This window comes from Periplaneta americana, chromosome 6, assembly GCF_040183065.1.
Source record: "Periplaneta americana isolate PAMFEO1 chromosome 6, P.americana_PAMFEO1_priV1, whole genome shotgun sequence".
Taxonomy (NCBI): Eukaryota; Metazoa; Arthropoda; class Insecta; order Blattodea; family Blattidae; genus Periplaneta; species Periplaneta americana.
The window spans coordinates 90,236,479-90,261,510 of NC_091122.1; the positions used below are offsets into that span (position 1 = coordinate 90,236,479).

The following is a 25,032-nucleotide window of genomic DNA, read 5'->3' on the forward strand; positions in this document are numbered from 1 at the left end:
GGCTGTGTTCAGAATATCAAACTTTCCATTAAAAATTAATACTATGAAAGCAATGGAGATTGCTTTCATAGTATTAATTTTTAATGGAATTTTCCTATGAGGGACAGTAAAATTGTGGTCAGAAGAATAAAAAATGAAAGGAATGAAAATAACTGCACAAAAATTAAAATCATAAAATATAATAGGACCTAGATATAGGAAGAAGACTTGACAAAGCAGAATTTTTAGGAAAGAATTTTTAGGACGGGCCATGTTGCTGGACAGAGTAGTCGTAAATCTCCGTGTCACCCATTATAGAAAGCGCATCAACTGGGCTGAAGGCCAAATACGTGTTCGTCACAGCAATACCGGTACCCGTTTCTTGAAGAATATGGTAGTGCGGGGGGAAATGTCTCAGTCGTTGTCATAGCAACCACCCTAACATAGAAGAACAAAATAATATTTTAAATTTGAGAATCATTGCCTCGTCGCTGCCGCTCAAGGAACTGAGACGTGAAAGTTACACAACAGCGGGAATATTTAAACAGACTGGTGACACTGTACTTGAGATTTATTGATTTATAGCGCTATAGTTTTTAAAATTGAATAATTTAATATATTAAATATAAATCAAATGGCTCGAAAAATTACAAGTGAAATGTTCTTCACCTTCTTCATTTGAATAGCCGCTACTGAGCTGAAAGTAGTTGTACCTGTAAACTAAAATAATTTATTGATCACTATGTACATTTCATAGAAGCCAGTGAAGAAAAAGAAACCTGTGCCTCCTTTGGTATAGCTTTTGTGAAAAAAATACCATTCTTTTATAATATGGTTCTGGATTCCAGCACTGTAGAGGTGGCCCGTTTATGTTTATGAACATCAAAGAAGAGATACTGGTATTAGAACAGGAAGAGATGAACTAAGATCAGTACAGATCTCCGTATAAAAATCTAGATCTCCATGTACAAAACTTAGGCACCCATACACTGTATGACTCTATATGGGCAAAGTTTTCTCTTCCCCATACGATTCATTAAAAGTTTTTAAATTTCCATACGCCATATGACCCCCTATGGATGGCTTCAATGACAGCACTGTTTGTCATACATTTTAATCATGATTGTGTTCTATGATTTACTTTGTAGTACTGTTCTCGTAGCAACATACCGCAATGTATATTCTAACTCAAACACGTATTATTATTGTTGCTATATACTCTTAAGCATCTACGTATAAATTATTCAATAACAAAGCCAAATACATCCTGAGCTTCTAACCAATCATCATTTTGATTCTGGCGCCGTTCTGTTACCTTGAACCAAGAGGGCTAGAGTTTTTTCACGTGGGATATCAACTCCCAACCCAATATGCTTCATTAGGTAACCGATCTTTAATTACATTTAATCTCTAATGTTTATTTTTCACGCATTGTAATTCAGTTTGATTTTTTAAAATTAATCCATTCGTTTCTCGTGAATCGGCGCGGCGGCTGCAAAACATTTTGCCTTGGTACCACTCGATTCTTGCGATCCAGAAATTAGTTCCATATCACAGAATTTCATAGAACATGTATAAGTAAAATTTTATTTAACTTGTAAACAAAGGATGTCGGCAATATAAATACGCAGCGTTCTATTGACTCAAGTAACAATTTATTTTTACAATTTTTGTTGAAAATATTTACGTGTTGTGATTTACTAGTGCGCTCTGGTGAGGTTCTATCTCACTATTTAGTCTTCCGCTGTTCTGCTTGAGATTAGGTTGTGTTTTGCTCGGTTTCAGTGACATTTCTTAAATAAATTCCGCAGAATTTGTGATTTAAGGGAAGACAACTGGTATTAAAATGGTACAGAAGTACCAATCTCCTGTGAGGGTGTACAAGTACCCATTTGAGTTGGTGATGGCTGTAAGTATGCAATTCATAAATCTTCTTTGTGATGTTAATGAATGCTTCACTTTTCTGTTTTCTCATGCACAGCTGTTTTAGACAAGACATGGCCTTTCAGAATTATACTAGGCCTCCTTGATAATATTTTATGGTCGTTAGATGCATAACTACAGCATTTTTAAATTGTCATTAATACGTACAAAATTACACGTACGGTATTTTAGTTCTGTTCTAGATAATATACTGCACCAGTTTCTTTCTCGCGAAGTTAAATGAAGTAACGGGACATTGCTGTCATTGTTTTATCTTATTTTTATTCACTGACCGTCAGTCAAATGTACGTTGACTTTCATAAGAATTGACATTGTTTTAAGTTATTTGAAATGTTATCTGACACATCTTTTTTTAATAACCAAATCCCCAAATCTCATAATATTTAGGCCTAAGTCTTTACATTTCAACCAAAATTGGGAAATTTCAGTATATGGATTCCTCACTGAAAAATGTCTTGAAATATTAAAAAGAGCAGATTTGTCTGCGTTTGTCGAACGCGCATCATCATGCTTACGAAAAGCCACTTTTCAGTGCCAATATTTTATTTTGTATGCACATGGTTGAAATTTTGAAGTAAGAGGGAAAGGAAGGAATCCGTGTTCAGAAATTTATCCTTTAATCCTCCTGAGAAATTCTTTCCGCAGAAATTATGAGCGATCATTAGATTTATTAATTATTATGATAAACATGATTTAGACGGAAGCCTTTCAGTTTCTAAGCCGTTTTCAGGTTGAAATTGTCTTTTCAGCTTTCTGAAATATCTTCAATTACTGTACCTGTACGAGCTGAATTTATTAATCGCCTAAGTTAATATTTATGTTCATTATCCTATTAAATTATGTAGTCTTTGAATATTTTTGCAAGCATTTATTTTTAACAAAATAAATCTGGTTTAGTGGTGTTTGCGTCACTGAATTAGACACGTTTTTTTATAAATAATCCTACTACATTTTGGTAATTTCATAGAAGCGGTGTACTGGATACAAAAGCAAACCACGAAGCACATCTTAATGACACGCTTAAGATGCTACGATCTGTGCTAAAGAATACAAAAAAGCGACTTTAAAATGTTTATCAAAATATTATTACTAATTACGGAATTTTAGAGTTAATATGTAAAAGGTATACAAATTTTATTAATTGGATAGGAGAACCCTACCTTTTACATAATAATTGTCGTTTCTCCGCAAACTTAATCTCACTGGAAGTAATACTTGTCTTTGTGTATTTAATTGATTTCAATACTGTTCTTTTTTATTTTCATTAAGCGCCAGTGGGGTTTGGGAGCGACAGTGTATAAGCTGGGGATGTGGAGGGGCAGTGGCAGCCCTCACCCTCACAACAAACAAAATTACATTCCGAATTAGGTTGGAATATGGTTAATACATTACTTGATAATTATTTAGCCTGCAATGGCCTTACATATATACCCCAAAAAATGTATTTTGTCATTAATTTTTTATTTGTTAAGCATATTATTTTGTGTTTAATAAGTGGCAGAAAAGCTGTTGAAATTATGTTTGTTTTTACTGTGTGTTTAACTTATTTCGGATAATTTCCGAGAAGACGTCGATCTTTTACAAGGTATGTGACAAGGTTAGTTGAGGGGATATCTAAGTGACGTGATTTCAATGATTTAATATCATTTAGATAATATCACTTAGATATTATCCCCTCAACCAACCCACTAAACTTGTCGCATACCTTGTAAAAGACCGACGTCTTCTCGTAAATTATCCAAAATAATAACTTCAACAGGTTTTCCGCCACTTATTAAACAGAAATATACTCAACAAATAAAAAATTAATGGCAAAAAATATTTTTTTTGGGATATATGTATAGGGTAGGGTTGCCAACTTTTTTTTAAAAGAAAATACGGGAGACTAAGGATTCGACAAAGTTTCACATAGAAAATTGACAATTCATTCAGTTCGGTTACTAAGAAACAACTTTACACTTTGGCAGCTAGGCTTAAATTAAGAGTATTTTGAGACAGATTTTGTTTTGCGTAATAGGCCTAGTTGAAGTCTTGTGCAGTTTGCAGTTCTGATTTGATTAGATGTGTCCTGCTCCTGTTTCGAACATCTGCCCAATTATTGTCCATCAGAAGAAACACCCTTTTTTATAAGCATTAATACTTGGTACGCTTAGAACAAAACTCGCCAGTTTTCCCAAATTTATAACATTAACATGATTTGATTTTAAATGGATGAACACTAAAATTCAAATACCTGGAAGCAACAGTAACAAATATAAATGATACTCGGGAGGAAACTCTACAACATAGAATAAATATGGGAAATGCCTGTTATTATTCGGTTGAGAAGCTTTTATCATCCAGCCTGCTGTCAAAAAATCTGAAAGTTAGAATTTATAAAACAATTATATTACCGGTTGTTCTTTATGGTTGTGAAACTTGGACTCTCGCTTTGAGAGAGGAACATAGGTTAAGGATGTTTGAGAATAAGGTGCTTAGGAAAATATTTGGGGCTAAGAGGGATGAAGTTATAGGAGAATGGAGAAAGTTACACAACACAGAACTGCACGCATTGTATTCTTCACCTGAGATAAGCTTAATTAGGAACATTAAATCCAGACGTTTGAGATGGGCAGGGCATGTAGCACGTATGGGCGAATCCAGAAATGCATATAGGCACCGTGCATGGGTCTCAAAATCGTACTGGTGGCGCCGCGCAGTGTCTCAATTTCTAATTAACTACAGGCTCGCAGTCATTCACTAGTCATGTGTGATATGGAAATGACATGCGGCTTTGTGCCGATAAAAAGTTGTAATATTAGTAAGGATGTGTTCATTGATTCATAGTGTTCTGCCCAATAGCAGGTCTTTCACTGCAAACCCACCAATCTCCAGTCTTTAATTATTTAATAGACTCGGTGGAAAGTTCAGTACTGCTAGAGGAGAGTAAAAATGTACCTACAAAGTTCCTGAAATATCAGTGTAGTTGTTTGGCATTTAAATCAGATTTCAGACCATTGAATGAGGGAGAACAGTCATATTACGAAAACATTGATATACCTCATATTTGATGTCATAACGCGTGCAATATTTATATGTGTATAATGTCTCTATAAATTACGTATTTTAATGTGATTTAATTCTAAAAGTAGTCTTAATTACACTTCCTGAATAATAAGCGACTGCAAATTCGCTAAAACACAACACATATGAACGATATCATCAACATACTACCTCTGATTGAGGTTCTGGCTGATATGTAAGTCTGTTATCAGGCTGTACATCTCACTTGACGTTATGTGTCAGAGGAAGAACAATATTGTTTGTATGGATATGAAGTGTGACTAGTGTAATATGTAGCTAGTCGGCTATATATGCAATAAAAGGGACTGGCCACCCTACCCCATGATCTTCTGGCCTAGTTGCCTCATAAGTGGTGGCTTGTTATCACTTGTGAGGTTCAGACTTCTCTTTGGACAGTTGATTAAACAACAACAAGATCAACATGCGGAAGCAGTTCAATTGATAGTTTGTGTAAAATATTATACTATATATTTTAATTCGCTGAATGCATCTTTCAACATGAATTCGAACACTGGCAACGCTGTAAGTAGTTTCCACTTCTTCAGCTGTTAATTTATTATCATGCAGATACGGTGGAGTAACAACAATGATCCCGTTATCGGAGAGGTTTGTTTTTATTCCAGGAAAATCTGACTTCATCACCACCTTTTAATAAAGTCAATAATCCGCAATCAGTTGTTATGAATGTGTCACTCGATCTGCCACGGTAGCATTTAGATTTGAAAGCCACCATCTGATCCACGTTGGGTGGCTGTTCCACTTCTGAACAATTAATTGTCACTCTACATTTTTCAATATTGCAGGCATTGTTTCTTGAATACTTTCTCTGCTAGGCCAAAACCCAAAGTTACAGTAGCCATTGTGGATGTCAACAACATTAAAGTGGCAGTAAAATTACATTATAATTACAATTGTACGATTAACTCCGAACATCACCCTCATATCAGAATACGACAATCCAGTTTTCATTTTAATTTGGAAATATGAGTAGACGATTTTCTTTACTAATCTTACTCTTGGACAGAATTTTTCGAAAGCTTTCGATGTGAAATTCACTAAAAAAAAAAAAAAAAAAAAAAAAAAAAATGTATGGTCTACATCTTGGGGCGTTTCGACTAGCTATGCTAGCTACTTTTGGGTTAAATGATAGAATTGGAAATATTTCTTATTTAGATTCTACGGCTATGATTGTGTTTCAATTGGCAGCAATTTTAACAATATATTCAAAACCACAAATGTCACTCCCATTAAGTCTGGTAGTTCTGTATCATATTTTATTGTAGAATAATCTCGGAAACCTTGCATTCCATTAAACATATCATCTGTTCCTGAACGCTTGTCATAACATTTATTATGTGACTTCAGTTCGGCATATAATGGAATAGACACTTGAGTAGACAATTCACACAATTCAATTGTGAAAGAAGAAACAAAATCACTAGGAATGGTTTCATTTACTTCTGCCTGTATGGCTACTTCAGTTTTCGAAAAAACACTTGTTGAGCATTCGCCTTCCATAAAACTTAAATTTTCATCTTTTCTTCTTCTTTTTGCGTCTCTTTCGTACATTTCCGGAGCTAGTTGAGATGAGGCAATCTTTTTCTTGTTACCTTTTGGAAAAATACTGGGAACGGTATGCTAGTTTTGGGGGTGTCCTGACCTCGTTCCCAACAAAATGAATACCGCAAATTCTTGTTGCGAGTGTTGGTTTCCAAGGTGAACCATCAGCACTTGAAATCAAGAATTAAATACCGAATACATTTAAAAATAAGTATATTATTATTTATTGTTGCTAATATTATACGTAATATATATGTAAAGAACTCAGTAATTGTGTACTTTTTAAAATGTAAATTATAAATTCCTGTCGTTGTTAACTTAATGGTTATTTATAATATAATATATATATTATTTTTTATTAGGCCTAGTATATAATAATACTATGAATACAAGCAGTGTAGCCTTATTTACTTTCGTCTGCGTACTACTTGGATCCACAATTAGCGTCGTTGCGCTTCAGTTTTCTGTTTTGGAAATGAATAAAACCAATATCGGTTGGTGTGTTCCTATAAGCAGTACTACACTCAAGAACACAGCGATTTGCTTACCTTTCCGCTTTTTAGGATCATCCATATTTCTAATGATTTAACCTGAGATGTTAAGTATATTGATACGTTTCAAGCACAACTCTATCGCTGCTGTCCTGCAGTTAGTAACAACAGTTGCCACCAGAGGAGCTTGCACGGTGCCTATAGAGTGTTAGGTAGGAGGCCGGAGGGAAAAAGATCTTTCGGAAGGCCGAGACGTAGATGGGAAGATAATATTAAAATGAATTTGAGGGAGGTGGGATATGATGATAGAGACTGGATTGATCTTGCTCAGGATAGGGACCTATGGCGGGCTTATGTGAGGGCGGCAATGAACCTCTGGGTTCCTTAAAAGCGAGTAATTAACTAAGTATGGATGAAACAACAAAATTAATTCATCATATAAATCACCATCATGCACGGCAAAATCAACTTTTTAGAACAAAGATTTTTACATTATGCAAAAATAAGGGAGCAAAATGCTGGAAGAGAAGGAAAATACGGGAGCCGGGAGACTTAAAAAAATTAGGAGCAAATACGGGAGATCCCGGGAAATACGAGAGGGTTGGAAACCCTAGTGTAGGGCCATGACGGGCTAAATAATTACCGTACTCATTACTTTATTAGGTAGAATATGGGATTAAAGTTGGATCGATTCTCGGCTAAGTCAAAGGTATCATCTGAACTTCCCATGCGCTAGTTTCGCGGTAAAGGAATGCAGTACAGCTTAATTGTACTAGAAACATACCGCTCTACCGGACGCATGACATCCGATCGCTCCGAAGGCAAGCGAGTGACTAACCCAAACATCTCTTGTCATAACTAAATGGACTCGCCTAACCCAGGCGCACATCTCCAGCGACTGTCAGAATTAAATAATCGTACTATAACTCGTGACGTAATTCCTAGACTTTGGTTCTTTCTTTTCCGTTCTCAGCAAGCAGACGAGAGCGATCTTTACCGCACCATTAAACATTGTCACATTGTAGATCTTATGCTAGATAATTGCGCTGTAGTTTTTAGGATTCATAAGTAAATGTCTAAGGAAAGCATAGAAAAAAATTATAATTTTTTTTTTGGAAAGTGAGAAAAAATGCTAACTTCCAAGTGATTCCTTCAAAATAAGCGTTGACACCCTCAAAAGTTCATAAGCAACAAACTTTTTTATTTTTTACTTGAGAGGGGGAGTCAAAGCGAGAGAAATGTCGAGAAAGAATGGAAATTACTTTAAAAGTGGCTGCAACTCAAAATTTTTACTGGTTTCCTAGTTTCGGCGAGTTAAACGAAGAACCACTTTCGCCTAGCGGACTTCCGTATGCAGAGGGACTAAATTTTTGTAATTTATAACTGCAGTTATAGAAATCATCGCGCTGATTTCAACTTTGTTTTCAAAATGTTTCCATTGCTTAAGGGTTTCGAGTTAATTGTGAGTTTTTAAATTTAATTAAAATGTTTCTATTACATAAATAACATTTATGCCGATAAACACTAGTATAGTCGGACCATCGGATCTGTGCCCCCGTAAGATATGCGAACTGAATCCTAATTCCTTCTCAGCCTCTGTAATTCTTTTCTCTCCCTGCATTCCTATCTCTCTCTCCCTTTCTCTCCCCCAATACTCACAATTTTGGCCTTCTTGCGGGACAGTTTACAATATTTGCACTTGCAGTCCAGTGTTGTCAACTCAACATGAATACTGTAGCACGGAGTGGTGAAAGAAATATTATTAAGCAAGTACGTAGTAGCATTTTGCGATGAAGAGAAACAAACAGGTCAATATGTGTTTCCTATAAATCAGGCAACGAAAAGAGCAACTGATATCACTGGTGAGGCTTATTTTATTTCAATTGATTATGTATTAAAATTACTCAACTATACTAATAATACAACATTTTATGTAATTTATATAGGTAGACAGGTCAGAACTCCTAATAAAGAAAATCAGGAGAGAGGGAGTCTGTGTAGGAGATGAAAAGCTAGAAACACCAGAGAAGAACAGACCAAGGGAACTTTTAATTATTGTAGATGATATGAACCGATGTATTTTAAGAAGAAAGATACAAGAATTTTATATCGTTCAGAAAGAAGTTTCAACATTGAAGAAATTACTGAAGCTTGCGAGAGAAGTAATGATTTCCAAGGTTGGAGAGAAAACTACGGAAAGTGATTCGAGACATGGGATTTAGGTTTAAAAATTGTAGAAATACAAGATGTATTTTGATTGAAAGAAATAATATTGTAGCATGGAGGACCAGTTATTTATGACACCATTTGACGGAAGTTTGGCAACATCCCTATTCGGAAAGGTTCATGGCCTGCTGTTTAACGTGGTGGGAGGAAAGCGGGTGAAATGGAGTGAGTACAAGCGTTAACTTTTCCAAGAACGACGACAGCGCTGAAGGGGCACAGATCCGATGGTCCGACAATACCGGTATGACACTTACTTTGAAATTCAGAAAAATGAAAGGAATGCCATAGTAGTCCTAAATTTATTGTTGGTATTACTGTCACTATATTATTATTATTATTATTATTATTATTATTATTATTATTATTATTATTATTATTAACTTTTTCGGACACGTTTAACACTTACTGAGTCTTGGGCTCAGATTAAAAGTAAAAATATATTTATTACTGTGGGGATTTATATGCAATAAAAGTATGGAAATACAAATGCATTTATTACCTTAAGCAATAAGTTATATCCACTGAAAAGTTTTATTTGGATATTTAATTCTGGGTGGACATGATGATGATGATGATTTATTTGATTTAATTTGGCAGCTTAAATGTTTAATATATTATAGCTTCTTTCACAATTCTTTTACATAATTTTCTGACCTTTGAAAGACCGATAGACCTATAGTTTTTTTTTTTTTTTAATATCTCATGGTACAAGTAGTTCTTCTATAGTCGAAAGTCCTTTCCTTGCCTTCCTGGATGGAGCTGACACCTAAATCTGAAACGTTGTTTCTGCGAATTTTGCATACAGCAAAAGCGTAAAATCTCACACCACGTTAAAGAACGTAAACGTTTTAATTACTATTAACATGTTAATTCGATGTCTTCCAAATATTTCTTGTCCTGTTCTCTCTACAGCCAATTGGTGTAATTTTTTTTTACCTTAGTAAGCTAGCTTCAGATCACGCTTTTTAAAATTCCGTTTCAAGTGACTGGAGTTTCATCAGTTTTCGTACAATATTGTAACTTTTTCTTTCTTAGGCAGATACAGAGAGCACCAGCGAACGTTACTGGCGCTTCTGTCAGTCGACAATAATCTAGAGAATTTCCCGACACTTCGATTATTTTGGTCGTCTTTGGATTCAGTCAGAAGGAAAATTTTGTTAGTCATTTGCACAGCCTGTCTGAGGAATTTAAGCAACGTTTCTCTGACTTTGATCGAATGACAAATAAGTTTTTACTATTCACTTCCCCTTCTTTAAACAGCAAATCCATTTTTCCAGGATTATTCGGGAGATTTTGCTTCCGAACTTACCTAACTACAGTGCGACTCTACGCTGGAAGATGGGCAAAAGACATCAACGATTGACGAATTTTGGAAAGCTGCTGCAAGAATGCGACGATTTCCTACGTTAGGTTCTTTTGTTGCAAATGTGTTTTCATTGTTCACGACGACTTATGTTGTGAAGCTGCATTTCCATTAATGAAATTAACAAAGACACATATTCGTAGCAGAATGTCGGATAAACACTTGTCTAATTAAATAGCAGCCCAGAACAAGGTTGTAATCCTCATTTCTCGTAAGTTGACTTTTTCGAGAATAATGATTTTTAATGATGCGCTATGTGTAATGCTTGTACTCATATTAAAACCAGCACACATGTCTGATTGTCAACCTTGCTCTAAGAAATCAAAAGTATGTACAGTACAATGTGTTTTCCCCCAATTTTAAAGAATTTCGTATTTGCTGATTACAACCTTGTCGTGGGCGGCTAGTCAATTATCTTCGGTTAATGACGACTAAGAAAATAACTCAGACATTCATGAACTTGTGAAGAAAACGCGTTGTCATCTTTCTACGAAAGCAGTTTGTTCCTCCAAAATATAAGCTGTAAATAAATATATTTGACGCAAAGAAGTACGTTTATTACATATTTCAATAAGTATTTTTTCCTTTAACGGAAAACACTCATTGCATTTCTCTCACATAAATTCATTCCTGAACGAAAAGAGAGCTCGTCCATACAGACCTGATAGTCTTTCAATATCGCGCGTTCGCAGGCTTTCCCTGCTCTCTCGCTGCTGAGAACCATTCGGCTATCTTCGGTCAAAGCGGCTGTGTCCTTGATAGCAACTACAACACAGCGGCTCTGCTGAGAGCCTCAGTTAGGCACCCCTGATTTACAGATACTGTATAAAGCATAAATTGAACAGACGTTTCGTGATTTCTAGCTCATGCATTGATTCGTTTTTGAAGCCAAGTACTTCAACCCTAGATGATGAACAGTAGCTGCTGCCGTCTGCCATCTGTTGCATAAACAACATGGATGCTATTCATAGACATTTCGCAGCACGCGCTACGAGCGTACTAAGCTAGCCCCGGCTATCCACTGGTTACTAGTACAGAATTCAAATCATATCCTATCGCCAACACTGGTTTATGAATATGAAAAATGTTGATCATCCACCGGAAGCCCGCGCTAAAAATGTCTATGAATACGGCCCAAAGAGTCCAAGACTGAACATGAAAATGAATGTGCAAGCTTATCCTTTTGAAATATAAGACTCAAGTTATTTAAGCATCAAGACATGCATCTACTACATACGAATGCTATACAGCATTTCATTTAATTTCGATAAAAATTGAGCTCATGTTGTTTATGCAACTATCAATTCAATTAATTATACTTTCTGTCGGTAGTTCGTATTGTAAACACTGTCATGTATTTTTAAAAAAGATTTGTGATTATATATAGCCTATCTGTGGATGTTTAATCATATTTTTATAATAAAAATTATCTGTACTACAACTATAGGCATATCAAACTTCCAAATTCATTCTAAAATCCTTACGCAGCTAAAGCATGAAGAGATGTGTGGAGAGGGGAGAGAAAGACCTGCTTCTCCAAAGCAAACTTCGGTTTTTGCCATTCTCATAAACTTGAACCGAATATTACGCCTGTAATGCACGAAGCAATCTGTATAGGGTCATTCCATATCAAATCAACAAGGCACTCAACCCGACCGACTCAGATTTCTTTCAAAATTTGAGGGTTTGTTTGACCTGCCGTGCTAACTAAAACTGCCGAGTTTTATATGTCCTGTGCTTTTCGTTTTCTGTCAGTGGCGTTTCAAACATGAAGAAAACTCACATTTTTGTAAGCACGCCGCTTCAATTAAAATTATATATCTCAACAACGTCTCCAGATAAATTTACAAAAATTGGGTGATACATTCTTAATATGTGATAGTTTTTATTACGTATATTGTTTTCTGCATGTATTCAATTACACTAAAAAAACATGGTGAAACAATTTTCATATATTCATATTTAAAAATGCGGGGGTTCTATTTTAATGAAAAAAATATATAGTACGCCTCAATTAGTGATATAATGAACTGATAAGTTTCAACTTGGAATCTTCATAGGTTATAAAGATAAAAATTATTATGTCACTGCAAGCGTAAGCTAACCGTATAAGTCGCGATAATTATGTCCCACACATTCGTTGTATTTAATTATATTTGATCATATTCTTGAATGTCGCTATGTAATTTAACATGTAGTACATAATTCAATTTTTTTTAATTATTACCTGAAATAAATTGTCACATGGATTTTGTTAAACCTGAAGTTCTGTAAGAAATGCTTACCTTTCATTGCTGAGATGAAATAGCCTGATCATCTTTCCAGACAGGATGCTGCGTTGTTTCAACTGCATTTTAAAACTGCTTAGCAAGTATAATACCCATCCTAAACAGCAGGACTATATGAAACTTGTGTTCCAGGCACTGCGGTGGATTTTGAAAATCGAAGAGCAAGCATTTTTTCCTCTTCAGTATAGCCTTTTTTAGTCACATAAACGGTATTAATGTTTGGGAGATGACGCCTTGTCCAGTCGTACAATTCCGTAGGTGTAGTTATTTATTTATCGGATGGTCTCTGCAAACTAGCACAAGCCGCAAACCTTTTAAGTGTCCCACCTACAACGTCGCATGCTCTTTTGCCATGCGATATGCAAAAATAATGCAATTCTGTTGGAAATCCAAAATGTGAAATTATTACCAGATTTTTAATAGACTGTATCGGATGACGATTCGTTATGATATATTACGAAAGTATGAATGGTTGTCTGCACATTAGTCCTGTGATATGACTGAATTTCATCTTGGATTACGAAATAATAGTTTTCAGCGAAGTTGCATAACACAACAAGCAGGCATGGCTGTAGAAATGATTTCATATCATGTAGAAACTTACTTTGTTCAGATGATGTAAATGAGTGAGTCAGTAAATCACCAAGTTTCTCCAAGAGACAGTCGAAAAATTTGTCTGTGGGTTTCATTATAGTCTCAAGCGTTGATCGGTCAGTCGTCATCCACTGCTTGTAGGTCACTGATTCACTGCAGTTTTATACGAAACATTTCTCTAAACCCTCTCTTATTTTGAATGGTTCAGGACATTCTGTACATTTCCTGAACAAGCAATTTATATGAGGAGGATTGCACACCATAGTAGCCAAGAAATGTTAAGTTGGAAAGTATAAAGAAAAATTTTCTTGAAATCCACGTAGACCTGAAACTTTAATAAATTGCTTCCAGCATAAGTTTTACATTCTGATAGGACACAAACACAGACAGTATAGTCCACTAACTCCAGCTAGAATACAATTTCTTGGTCAGGGTTAGAATTTTTAAACACTGCATATAATTAATTTCTGCTCATGTGATTTACTCCCTGATTCTTTAATCACAACAAATATTTCTTACCAGGCATCATTCTGCTTATCTCGTCAGAACAACAGAATTCTTTAACTTTATCGACAACAGCCGCGAGCAAGGGTTTTCCAGGTTTCGGATTTGGTGAACACAAAATTCCCTTTCCCTTTGCCAGGACTTTGGCTTTCCGAATTATGTATTCGAAAGCTGAAAGAAACTCTTTTTTATATTATTTACGCTGCAGCTTTTAGGTAGTAGTGTTAAAATGGTGATTTTCTCACTTTTACCTGAATTTTGAAAATTTTCCTGCAACTGAGACAAAATTTCAGAATCAGAAAGGTCCTGGTTCCTCGGCATCTTTATATCGAAGACTTTGTCTTTTACAATATTTTCAAATTTCTGTCTCTTATATTTCTCTTGTTGTAGCCTTTCTTGTTTAATAAGGAATACACCTTGGTCAAAAAGACTTGTATTTAATGAACTTACATTTGCTGTAAAGTCGACGTATTCTTCATTACTAGAGTCATTATGAGGATTCTGCGTAACAGCATCATATTATATTTTTATTTCTTTGCGACACATAGCGCACACCTTTTGTTCCTGTTTTAAATCAGGAAATACATTAAGCATCCACGATATAACACTTCTTAAATTTTTCCTCTAATTACAGTGCCCTGATTTCTCGAAGGGATTGCAGCAAACATAGGCCTATAACTTAAAACGCTACTCCATTACATCGCACAAAACTACCACATACTACGAAAACTAACGACACTGCACTTGAAACAGATTGCACGTTTTGTATAAATTGAAGACTGTATTGTATAAACTGCCACTCATGACGGCCTGACAGATCGATGACGCAGCTTATCAGACAAGTAGGAACTCGTGCGCATGCAGTGTTGGTGTAAGACGGGGTTAAGTGCTACAAACCAATACATTGATATATTTTTTTTACTGATATTCCTGAAACGTTTCCAAAATGAAACTTACACCAAGGGGAGAATACTCTTACCTCTATAACATATATTTTTCGCGAAATAATTTATGTCCTGCATTTATAGATATTCAATGTTAAAATGTGTTTCACGTGACTATTCAATAAAGAATTCATTACTTTGATGCAAATCTATTTTTATTGAAACGTATGATCCCTTAGCTTTAAAATAAGCCCAAGTTTAAGATTCTACCTCAATTAGAAGAGAAGTTATGAATTATTTTTGTTGACATAGTATGCGACATTTTTACATTTTTTTTCGTATTGACAGAATTGCTGTAGGGATATCGTGCATTACTGAGGGCTAAAATTTTACATAATTACTTAACTTAAGGTTCTTTACCATCCTACCAAATTTAATGAAAATCTGAAGTGGTCGGGTTGAAAAGTCCACTTTTTTGTGTTGATTTGACATGGAATGCCCCTATAGTAATCCCTCCTTTATCCGCGGAATGTGTATCCACGGTTTATTTCAGCTGTTTTCTTTTACTAGTTTAGCGGCTAGCGTCTTAGTCTGAAGTTTAATTCAAAATCTAAACGGCAAGCGCGCATGTTTGCAAGTGTAATAAAATAATATACAACATATGAATTTTGTTATTATTATTATTATTATTATTATTATTATTATTATTATTATTATTATTATTTGCTTCTCCTAAGTCTTAATGTTTGTAATGAATTATCAGTTAAACTATATCATAGGTAATAGGTATGTACGAGTATGTTAATTACATTTATGCTCGACCATGCCGAAATCTAGTAATTATACACCTGGTAGCAGTCCTTTAATGCATGTCATTAAAGTACACCTACTCATTAAAGTACAGGTGTTCAGCCAGTGACAACTCAGCTTACAGGTGTTCAGCCAATGACAAGTCAGCTTTGTACCGTTATAAAACCGCAAGTATCGATTATTCTCGGATATGCAATCGAAAGAGAATTAGCGAAAAGTCACGGAGGCTGAAAATCCAATACTGTCGCAGAAGGTTATGTTCTGTTACTATAATAATTAGCGTTAATTGTAAATAATATTCAAATAAATTCAATTTGTCATCTCGTTTTTCAATGTCGAATTCAATAATCAAGGTTATATCAAGTTTAACGGGATTACATCAAGGTCAATGACATTGTTCCTCGGAAAAAATCAATACTTTCGCGTCTGCGCACATCTCACAATTCATGACCTAGAACAAGGTCACTTCCGATCTTGTCAGATACAAATAAAATGTATACATCTGAATAATTTCAAGTTAGAAATATGGTCGAGCATAAAAAGTCGTATGAAACTCGCCTATAATGGTAATTAAGAAGCTCGTATGAAAATTATGAAAGTCGCTTGCGCTCGTTTCATAAACATCCATACTCGCTTCTTAATTACTATAATTATAGGCTCGTTGCATAATGTACTATTATAGGGTTCGCTATCACACTGAACAACAAGAATTTTGCTCAGACTTAAAACAATGTGTCCCTTATGGTTTGATGTGCGCTGAATCCGAAAATGCATCTCTTTTCTTCGTATCACGTAAGGTTTTTAAGATATACTATGATTTCTCTTTTCGATAAGCGCTCCCCCAGGAAACATCTGGGACGGGTTGGGGGTATAAACCAAAACAGAAACTAACGCATTTGATGAGTTTATGACTTATTTCCGGTTTCTGAAGGTTGTTGGCATGTTATTTTGTACTTCTAATAAATAAACAAATATTGGTCTCTTCTATTAAGTAAATTTCATAACAGTTCAAAATGAGGTCTATGCAATGAACAAACAAGGGTGTGGTTTTCAGTATTTAAAGGCAAAGTTTACCAGTTTGAGTGAAGGCAAATTAAAAGAGGGCATTTTCATCGGTCCACAAATTCACAAAGTTATAGTTGACCCTTTGTTTGAGGAAAAACTTTCCGTTACAGAAAGAATGGCATGGCTCGCTTTCAAAGACGTTTGCCCAAATTTCCTTGGAAATTCTAGGGCAGAGAACTACATAGAACTTGTAGTGGAAACAATATCAAGTGAACATGACAAAATGAAGTGTAATATGTCTCTCAAAATACACTTTTTACATTCTCATTTGGATTTATTTCCTCCTAACTTTGTAGCGGTAAGTAACAAGCATGGGCAAAGATTTTATCAAGAAATATCTGAAATGGAAAGGCGATATAAAGGAAGATCATCATCCAGCATGCTTGCAGACTATTGTTCGTTCCTTGTAAAAGACAGTCCAGGTCTACTTATAAACAGAAGTCATCCAGAAAATTATTTTAAATGTGAGTTCAAATTCCGAGATTTTTCTCATTATACGCATGGAATATTTTTATTGTTGTGTTTTAAATTATAACATGATTTTTTTATTCAGTACACATTTTTCAAGTATTATGAGGAATTTTGAATCCCTAGTATGTTGTAATTTTATCAGCAGCAGTGAAAAATTAAAAACAAATAAGTTTTGTCCTAAAAAAATTCAATTAATTTTCTCCGGAAAATGGTACGTGATGGAGCAGTTTGGATTTTAAATTCAGATTTAGGGCACACATGTTATTGATATTCACCTATTTTTATTTCGGAGCAAGACAAAAAGTAAAAATTTATCCGCGGTTTCATGTATCCGTGATAGGTTTTGGAACATTGGATACAGGAGTATTACTGTATAGCCACAGTGATGGACCACTACTAAACTCAATCTCACTTTCTCTGCTTTAGATCTGGATGTAATACCTATGAGAGGTTATAGTCATTTGCGGAATCAGTCGTTTTTATTTTAATTGGTTATTTTACGACGCTTTATCAACTATGTTTATCTAGCATCTGAGTGAAATGGAGATAAAGCCAGCGAAAGGAGTCCAGGGCCCAGCGTCAGAAGTGAACCAGCATTTGCTCTGTATGAGTTGAAGTAAATCTTTTGAAAAAACATCAACCAGGTAACTTGTCCCAACTAGGATTTGAACCCAGGTCCGTTCGGTTCACAGTCGGACATACTGACCGTTACTTCACAGCGATGGACAGTCTTTGTCGTTGTGTAACACAATTAGTACACGGCTCAAATCAATCTATAAAGTGAACCTACCAGCGTCAATGTTGACGAAGACACATTGTCAACTTTGTAGGTAGTGGATTAAAACGAAGGCAATATTGAGTGGTACCTGTTGTTGAGAGACTGACTGTCACGCTTCGAATATGTGATTGTCTTCCAGGTCAGGACTAAGCCTTATGTTAGTGACAGGGCTTATATCTGGTTCAGGCTGGTTTAGATAGTCTATACTATATTACGATGATAACGAAACATGTGTGTTCGTATAGTAGCACGAGTTGAGATTCATTGATCGGACAGAATGAAAATGGAAGATGGCATTAAACTGATAAGTTTTGCAAAAGGAATATTATAATTGCTGCTATGCATTTTTTAAATGTTTTTATCATCCAATTTTCTGTCCAGTTTTCTTGTATTTTGGCCATTACTTATTTACTTACTGGCTTTTAAGGAACCCGGAGGTTCATTGCCGCTCTCACATAAGCCCGCCATTGGTTCCTATCCTGAGCAAGATTAATCCAGTCTCCATCATCGTATCCCACCTCCCTCAAATCCATTTTAATATTATCTTCCCATCTACGTCTCGGCCTCCCCAAAGGTCTTTTTCCCTCCAGTCTCCCAACTAACACTCTATATGCATTTCTGGATTCGCCTATACGTGCTACATGCCCTGCCCATCTCAAACGTCTGGATTTAATGTCCTTATTGTCAGGTGAAGAATACAATGTGTGCAGTTCTGTGTTGTGTAACTTTCTCCATTCTCCTGTAACTTCATCCCTCTTAGCACCAAATATTTTCCTAAGCACCTTATTCTCAAACACCCTTAACCTATATTCCTCTCTCAAAGTGAGAGTCCAAGTTTCACAACCTTAAAGAACAACCGGTAATATAACTATTTTATAAATTCTAACTTTCAGATTTTTTGACAGCAGACTGGATGATAAAAGCTTCTCAACCGAATAATAACAGGCATTTCCCATATTTATTCTGTGTTTAATTTCCTCCCGAGTATCATTTATATTTGTTACTGTTGCTCCCACCTCTTCAAAAAATAAATTTCCAATTTTTATATTTCCATTTCGTACAATATTCTCGTCACGAGACGTAATCATATACTTTGTCTTTTCGGGATTTACTTCCAAACCTATCTCTTTACTTGCTTCCAGTAAAATTCCCGTGTTTTCCCTAATCGTTTGTGGACTTTCTCCTAACATATTCACGTCATCCGCATAGACAAGCAGCTGATGTAAGCCGTTCAATTCCAAACCCTCTCTGTTATCCTGGACTTTCCTAATGGCATACTCCAGAGCAAAGTTAAAAAGTAAAGGTGATAGAGCATCTCCTTGCTTTAGTCCACAGTGAATTGGAAACGCATCTGACAATTATCCAATTTTATGTGTGATGTGAAGCATGCACTCACGTAAAATCACACACGAGCATACATGTCCTCGACAGATATGAACTCGTAACTCCATCTTCTACCATGCATTTTAGACGTGTATAATAGAGCCGCCTCTCTAACTAGGATAAATTCAGTATTAATTTTAGTATTCTCTCCTACAGCTACTGATTGAATAGGGTATGCTTTCTTGATGTGGTGTATAAGTAGGTAAAATGATTTCACTGTCTCTGGTTCAATCTCGATGGTGACGGGATTTTTCCTAACACTAAAACTTCCAAAGCGATCCTAGAATCCACTCAGCTTCCACTGAGTATCGGGTCTTTTCTGGGGGGTGAAAGACGGCCGGAGCGTGGTTATGACCGCACCACCTCATTTTAATGCCAAGTTACGGAAGATTGGAACTGTACCTCCTTGTTCTCCATGCGCCTTCATGGCGTGTAAAGAGGATATCTTTGCCCTCTTTTCTATACAAAAATCTCCTTTAAAAGTGCCGGTATACAAGTTTATAATGAGATTCTAATCATATTTTCATTCGAACTGTAAAAACTTGTTACGTGTTGGTGAATTTCTTACAGAAGAAAGTGACGTGATAATTCTTCAATAAACGAGTTTAGAATAGTGCGCAATATTCTCTTTATAAAATGTTTTTACTTAAAATCTGTACAGCCATCCAACCGAATGGGATAAAGACTAAGTTCGCGACGAAGAGTGCGAAGAATTCTGTAAATATAAATTAATTTATATTTATATATCGTTTCCCTAATTGATTTATTTTAAGAAAACGTTTTTCTGTCGGTACTAATTTACGGCCTCATTTGCCAGTTTATTACCCTTTATGTAGCAACTCACGAACAAAGTCACTGACTCTGACTTTGATTGTATCGAACCGCCATTGTGTGTTTTGATTTGAAATGAAAACTCGTTAATATTTTACTATATTTCATGTACGACTTATTTTTTGTTTATTTATTAGGAATATACTCGATGCTGAGGTTTTCCTCGGTCGAAAAATAAGAACACGAAATATGTAGGGCTGCATGTTCTCCGAATAAGTTCTCTTCTAGATGCTAAATTTAATATGAACAAAATCTAATATTGTCCTAGTTACCACGTTACATGTTACTATTCGATGCGATGTTCGTGGGTTCAGAGCCGACCGAAGACAATTCATTATGATTGTAAAAATAGAGTGAGTCCTCAGCACGGCTTCCTTTGGGAGGGAAGTAATATTGTGGGTACCGTGTCGTAGATTTACAGAATGTATGAGAGAGAACTTCTATCTTTGGTAGAGTTCTGGTAAAATTTGTCGGCAGTGATTCACTCAGGTTGAATTTCGACAATGAATAACCTCAGAACTTAAAAGTGTCGTTAAATACCTAAAATATTACCGACCAATAGCGTACAAGAAATCCCTGTACACACGTGGGTTTCCGTGTAAGTTTCTAGGACCAATTTTAACCATATCACAATACGTAATTTTTCATACTTCTATAATGAAGTAAAAAAAAATTAAGAGAATATAATTATGCCAATTTTATACATAGAGAATTGTGAACACCATTCGCTATGCGTTGGTAAGATCAATTGTAACATTTTGTTGAATACAATACGACCGAACAAAAACTGTGTGAATGTGGTAATTTGATGAAGTAACTGGTGGCGGTGATGGTGGTGGAAATGATTAATGAAAACTACAGATTCATCATGTTTGAATTATAAATTGAAACTGATGTCGTTACTGTTGTATACAGTATGAACTGTAAGTAATGTCATTATTTCAGGGAGTTATTCTTTGAGATATTTCAAACAAAAAAGTTTAATACAATTTTGATCGTTTTTGCTTCCTTTTCGAGATAAAAATTGTTTTATATGAAACTATTCCTAGCATATTTTGGGAAAGTCATTGATTCAATTTCCAATATGTTTAGTCAATTTAAGAGAGGAGTGTATTATGGTAATAAATTATTGAACAAATTTTAGTTTTGTCCTTAAAATGTGCAGAAATAAGTTCCGAACAAATGTAGGTTTTCGTTCTGAAAATAAATTTTAAAATGTTTTCTTCTTTTCCCTTATTTTGTAACTGTCCCAGAACAAAAGTCAGCATTATAACTCAAATTGTTAAAAGGACCTTTCCTAATTAGAAAAATGTATTTGGTTTTTAATTTGTTATGTCATGCCATATCAGAGAGAGGGAGAAGGGTGGGAGAAGATAAAGAGGGTAAGAGAGGAGATAGAAAAGGGATAGGATGAGAATTTGGGAGGTAGGGTGTGAGAGAGAGGGAGAGAGACGAATGTTATACATTTCAACAAGTTGCAATTTGAAATATACCGGTTTAACCCTAGGATACATGTCAGTTGGAATATACAGTTACGTCAAAAACTTTTTTCTTACATTTTTATTGTACCTTGGGTTTTTGACTATGGTAAGTTTTAGTTGTCATGGTAATATTTTACACTGCAAAGTTTTAGTTGCCATGGTAATATTTTACACTGCATATATACAATCAGGACATAGTTAAAAATGCAAGGAAAAAGTTTTTGATGTCACTTTACAACAATGCATAACGGGAGTCCTTAAGACCCCTTGTGTAATTAATGGAGTAAATATGAATTTTCTTCTCTTGGGATTGTGAAAAACTTAAAATAGTCAACACATTTATTAAATAACAATGTCTAGCTCAAAATTAAACGATAAATGTATTAATCAATTAATATTAGGGCCTATGTTACAGAGAAGCCTCGTCACTACACTAATTTAATTAAGTCCTTTAGAAAACTTATTTGAGTGCCGCTAATATAGATCCAAAAGACATCTGAGAGCATACTAAAAATTGAAAACAAATTGATACCATTTAACATTTAACTTAAATTGATTAAAAGTAGGCTACTAAGGGTCCCTGAGACCCACCATTATGCATCCTAAGGTTACGAAAGCCAAGTCAAAAGTGTACTAGATTGTTTAATGAACGAACTAGATGACTAGAACGTTAACATTTTATAAGAAGTACTAGATCAGGCCTGCACAAACGGTGATCATTGAGCGGGAGAGTCGTCTAACAGCTCGCCGGAAAGGTACGTCGGAATGAAGTAGGCCTGCTATAGGCAGATGATAGTCCACGCAGCTATCTGGTGTAGTGTGTATTATCAGTAGCTATTTCATTTTGCCCAACTACGGTTACATAATGGAGGAATCTAAAAGACGGAAAAGTGATCATCAGGCAAATTCTTTCAGTATTGCATGGGAAAAGCTTATTTTTTTCACAGCAGCTGGCGTCAGTACTTAGTGCCGTATCTCCCACAAAAGTTTGAAAGAGGAAAACATAATATAATGTGTCATTATTAGTCCACACATACAGATACGATGGTTTTGTTGGTGAAGATCTCAGTAAAAAAGTTAAGGAGTTGAAAGTTGCATTATATCATGAAGTAGGGTACGTTAGAATTTATTAATCTTCAACAATTTAAATATCTCTCTTCAGGGAAAAGGCCAGCTCATTGTTGATATGTCGAATACATTACGGGAATTCAGTCGTAAACTTACACTTTTCGTAAGTCAGTTTCGGGAAGATAATATGGCTCACTTTCGAGTGATTATGTGCAAATATGTGCAAATATTAATTGAAATTCAAAATGAATTTAATTCTAGGTTCCAAGATCTTGTCTTAATTGGAAAGAAGTTTAAAGTTATCATAATAAATTTCTTCAAGTGTGCTTAAATGCGACAGGCTCATGTCGTTAGATTTACTGTGCACGTAAAAGAACTCCCGCGGGACAAAATTCCGGCACACCGGCGACGCTGATAAAACCTCGGCAGTTGCGAGCGTCGTTAAATAAAACATAACATTTAACGATTTACAGCTTGAACTTATTGATCTTCAATGTGACCTAAGGGCTAAAGACTGTTTGAATAATGCTTCTAGCCTGGTTCAGTTTTACAAGACTAAACCTCAGCAATAATATCCACGACTACACAGGCTGACTGTGAAAATGATTGCTATGTTTGGCTCAACATTTGTATTTGCGAGAACTGTTTTCTATAAATCAACTTTAATAAAGGCAGGCATCGAACATCTGTAACTGATGTTTCATTACGATTAGTACAGTTCCTTTCAGCTGCCAACAGCATAAAACCCCATTTTGATGTACTGATAAATATAAATATAACAAAATGATATTGTATAATTGAGTAGCTATAGAATTTCTATTATTTCTGTAAAATAAATATTTCTTTATTAGTTAGTCGAAGATAGTTTTGTAAACACAACGGGAATTCATTTCATGAACACTCGTACTTAGTACTTTTATGTACATTTTGTACGAGATCACCCCTTCTTCCAGTCCACCCTTATACAAAGCGCAAACAATATTTGCATTCCGTTCAGGAGCTGTGAGCCGACTCGGAGAGCGCAAACCTTGTGCAGGCCTGTACTGGATCTAGTATGAAAGTACTAGGGGTGGTCACTAATGAAGAAAACTAACTGCCGCTCTCGCTCGTTTTGTTCGTTGCTATTGTCATTCGAGTCCCGTCTCGTAACTCTCGTGCTCTTCAAGTCTTGCTTATCATTCTCGAAATAGCATTTGGTCGGCGTGGAAAGATTTTGTAACTTTGAATAACATACATCATTGAAATAAATAACATTAAAAAGTTTGATACAAAAAGACAAAACAAAACAAAACAGTATCATAGTTACCAAATGTTCATTCATCCATTCATCCATTCATCCATTCATTCATTCATTCATTCATTCATTCATTCATAGTGTTCTGCCCAAGGGCAGGTCTTTCACTGCAAACCCAGCATTCTCCAGTCTTTCCTATTTTCTGCCTTCCTCTTTGTTTCTTCATTGACTCATATCTTAATGTCGCCTATAATATATCTTTTTCTGCCCCGAACTCATCTCTCGTTCACCATTCCTTCCAGTGCATCCTTCAGAAGGCAGTTTCTTCTCAACTAGTGACCCAGCCAATTCCTTTTCCTCTTTCTGATCAGTTTCAGCACCATTCTTTCTTCACCCACTCTTTCCAACACAGCTTCGTTTCTTATTTTGTCTGTCCATCCTTCTCCATATCCACATTTGAAATATTTCTATTTGCTTCTCTTCACTTCGTCGTAATGTCCATGTTTCTGCCCCATACAGTGTTACACACCACACAAAGCACTTCACTAGTCTCTTCCTTAGTTTTTTCTCCAAATGTCCGCAGAAGATGCTCCTTTTTCTATTAAAAGCTTCCTTTGCCATTGCTAATCTCCTTTGGACTTGGTGGCAGCAGCAGCAGCTCATATTACTGCTTATAGTAACTTACACCCCAAGTATTTGAAGCTGTCCACTTGCTCTACTGCCTCATTTAGAATTTGCAAGTTTACCTTCTTTACTTTTCTTCCTATGACCATGGTCTTCGTCTTGTTAGCATTTATCTTCATTCCATACTCCTCACAACTGTCATTTAGTTCCATTAGCATATCCCTTAGTATCATCTCCTCTGCTAACAACGCCATATCAGCAAATCTTATAGGCCTACACTTTATTCTTCTTCCTCCTATCATTCCTCTCATAATCAAAATGTTCTGGTTTTCTTAACAGGTTTTACCAATTGTTGTATAAATATAAAAAAAAATCTTAAATAAATTTACAT

General features: G+C 35.4%; 1 protein-coding gene across 2 annotated transcripts in view; it reads left to right on the forward strand.

Moving 5' to 3' along the window:
• The first annotated feature begins 1,725 nt into the window (after window positions 1-1,725).
• Window positions 1,726-25,032, forward strand: part of retm (real-time) — a 194,832-nt gene continuing 171,525 nt past the window's right edge. For both annotated transcript variants that reach the window (XM_069828396.1, XM_069828397.1), the window contains exon 1: window positions 1,726-1,888. In XM_069828396.1, coding sequence (XP_069684497.1) covers window positions 1,826-1,888 — 63 coding nt within the window. In that variant the 5' untranslated portion in view covers window positions 1,726-1,825. The remainder of the gene's footprint in view (window positions 1,889-25,032) is intronic.